Source organism: Humulus lupulus, chromosome 2 (assembly GCF_963169125.1).
Source record: "Humulus lupulus chromosome 2, drHumLupu1.1, whole genome shotgun sequence".
NCBI lineage: Eukaryota > Viridiplantae > Streptophyta > Magnoliopsida > Rosales > Cannabaceae > Humulus > Humulus lupulus.
Genome location: NC_084794.1, coordinates 117,845,766 through 117,848,300, shown reverse-complemented (window position 1 = coordinate 117,848,300; position 2,535 = coordinate 117,845,766). Strand labels below are relative to the sequence as shown.

At 34.8% G+C, this 2,535-nt stretch overlaps 1 protein-coding gene across 1 annotated transcript; it reads left to right on the top strand.

Annotated features, from left to right (window-relative positions):
- Positions 1–366: 366 nt before the first annotated feature.
- On the top strand, positions 367–1,192 carry LOC133814658 (uncharacterized). Its single transcript, XM_062247591.1, has 2 exons — positions 367–495; positions 794–1,192. The coding sequence occupies exons 1-2, from the start codon at positions 367–369 to the stop codon at positions 1,190–1,192; spliced, it is 528 nt and encodes a 175-aa protein (XP_062103575.1).
- Positions 1,193–2,535: the final 1,343 nt, after the last annotated feature.

The following is a 2,535-nucleotide window of genomic DNA, read 5'->3' as shown; positions in this document are numbered from 1 at the left end:
AACTTTACTCCTTCAAGATTTTGATCTTGAAGTAAAAGACAAGAGAGGGTCATAAAACTTAGTGGCGAATCATTTAAGTAGACTTATTCAGAATGAAGATAACTTGCCATTAAATGAAAATTTTCTCGACGAACAACTCCTAGCTCTTAAAAAAGTTACTCCATGGTGTTATGATATTGTTAACTATTTTGGCCACTAAAGAGTTACCAGAAGACCTTACACAATCGCAAAAGAACAAGAATAAGCATGACGCTAAGTTTCACATTTGGGATGAGTCTTATTTATTGAAACATTGCGCTGATCAAGTCATTCAAAGGTGTGTTCCCAATTCTAAATTTCAATCCATCCTTTCTTTCTCGCATTCTCATGCTTGTGGAGGTCATTTTGGACCAAAAAGAACAATACATAAAGTACTTGACAGTGGTTTTTATTAGCCTACAATCTTTAAAGATTCATATGCATATTGCAAGGCGTTTGATCATTGTCAATGAGTTGGTAATATGACTATTAGGGATCAAATGCCCCAAACTCCCATACTTATTATTTAGATTTTTGATGTATGGGGCATTGATTTTATGGGACTATTTCCATCATCATTCGGATTTTAGTGTATTCTCTTAGCGGTGGATTATGTGTCTAAGTGGGTGGAAGCAAAAGCAACTAAGGGGATAATTCTAAAACAGTGGTTGAGTTCATTAGATCAAATATCTTTGTAAGATTTGACACTCCAAGGGAAATAATTAGGGATCGAGGTACTCATTTCTGCAATAAAATTATTGAAGCTTTATTTCAGCGCTATCAAGTGACTCATAAAGTAACCACTGCCTACCATCCACAAGCAAATGGCCAAGCTGAGTTATCAAATAGAGAAGTCAAGTCTATCCTTGAGAAGATGATGAATTCAACTAGGGATGATTGGAGTGTAAGACTAGATGATGTTCTATGGGCATATCGCACAACATACAAAACACCACTTGGTATGTCGTCGTATCGGTTGGTGTATGTGAAGCCTTGCCATTTACCGGTTGAACTAGAGCATAAACCTTGGTGGGCTGTGAAAAAGTATAACATGGAGATGGATAATGCAGACCAACAAAGAATGTTGCAATTACAAGAGCTAGAGAAAATTTGTAATGATGCTTATGAGACTATTAAGATTTATAAAGAAAAGACTAAGGCCTGTCATGATTGAAATAGAATTATTTGAAAGAAATTTGATGCGGGATAGAAAGTATTATTGTATCAATCTTGCCTTAAATGATTTCTAGTAAGTTGAAATCCCAATGGGTTGAACATTTTGTAGTGGTACACCATTATCCTCATGGAGCAGTGATAATTACAAGTCCATCAACGGGAAAAATATTCAAGGTTAATGGTCAGAGATTGAAGCTTTATTATGGGTCTATCAAGGAGGAACATGCTACTGTGATTCACCTCTTTGATTCGGAATATGTTGATGAAGTATGAAAAGGTTTTATGTCGAGCTAGCGACGTTAAACTTAGCAAAAGTTTATGTATTTTATTTTATTTTTAAGACATTTTTGTTTAATTTATGTTTCCATGTAATTTTTTCTTTTTGAACTTAGTTTATTTTATGTATTTAAGAACTATGAAAATTGTGAAAAAAAATTGGGCCAAATGCCCTGCGGCCGCAGCCTGGAGAAAAGAGAGCAGCAGTCGCAGCCACCAATAACCTCAGGTCGCGACCACTGCAAGATTTCATCACTTTTTTTTAAGCCCCCTAAGTCATTTTTTCCCATATCCCACAAAAACAAAGCCTCAATACCAAAAATACTCTCCCATTTTCACGAAATTCCATCATTTCAAACCCATTTTAACTCCAATTCTTCTCCAAAACCATTAAAATTCCAACCCCAATCTCCATTTTCTCCAATTTTTCACCTATTCTCACCAAAATCCCATCATCTATAACATTTCCCATTTCAAAACCTAAAACCCCATAATTCTGAATTTGATAATTGAGGTTCTCTAAGTAGTTTCAAGGCAATTCATTGGCACAATCAAGCTTCCAAGACTCTCTATTGTCAATTACAAGTAAGTTGTTTCTCTACATTGTTTGATTCATGGGTTTTCGATGATTCAAGAGAAAGAATTGGGGAATTTTGGATTTTATGATTTTTGGTGGATGAATTGCTAATCTATGGTAATCATTCGCTTGGATTGAATATTTATGTTGTTGTATTAGTTATAATTTGAATTTTGGGGAGAATGGATTACTAGAGCAACATTTTCAACTCTTGGTTTAGCTTATGCCTACCAAGTGTTCGATAAAAGTTCTAAGAGAAGTGTGATTGAGTTTTAAGGGAAATTGGCTGAATATTTTTGAAGAGGAAGTATTTAATTTCTTAGTTGATACTTGGTTGGTGTAGTTAGAGGAGTTTGTGTTGATATTTTGGGGTATCTTGAATCGTTCTCATAGGGCTTGATTGTTTTTTTTTTAAAGGAAGCTTATTACTGAGTTTTGAAGTGAAGAATGACACCAAAGAGATTTAGAAAGAATACCAAAGGTGCTTC

Bases quoted from the DNA above. Each gene is read 5' to 3' on its own strand.
- LOC133814658 (XM_062247591.1), top strand. From the start codon at position 367: ATGCTTGTGGAGGTCATTTTGGACCAAAAAGAACAATACATAAAGTAC. The intron at 496-793 runs GTAATATGACTA...GCTTTATTTCAG, and splicing joins TGATCATTGTCAATGAGTTG to CGCTATCAAGTGACTCATAA.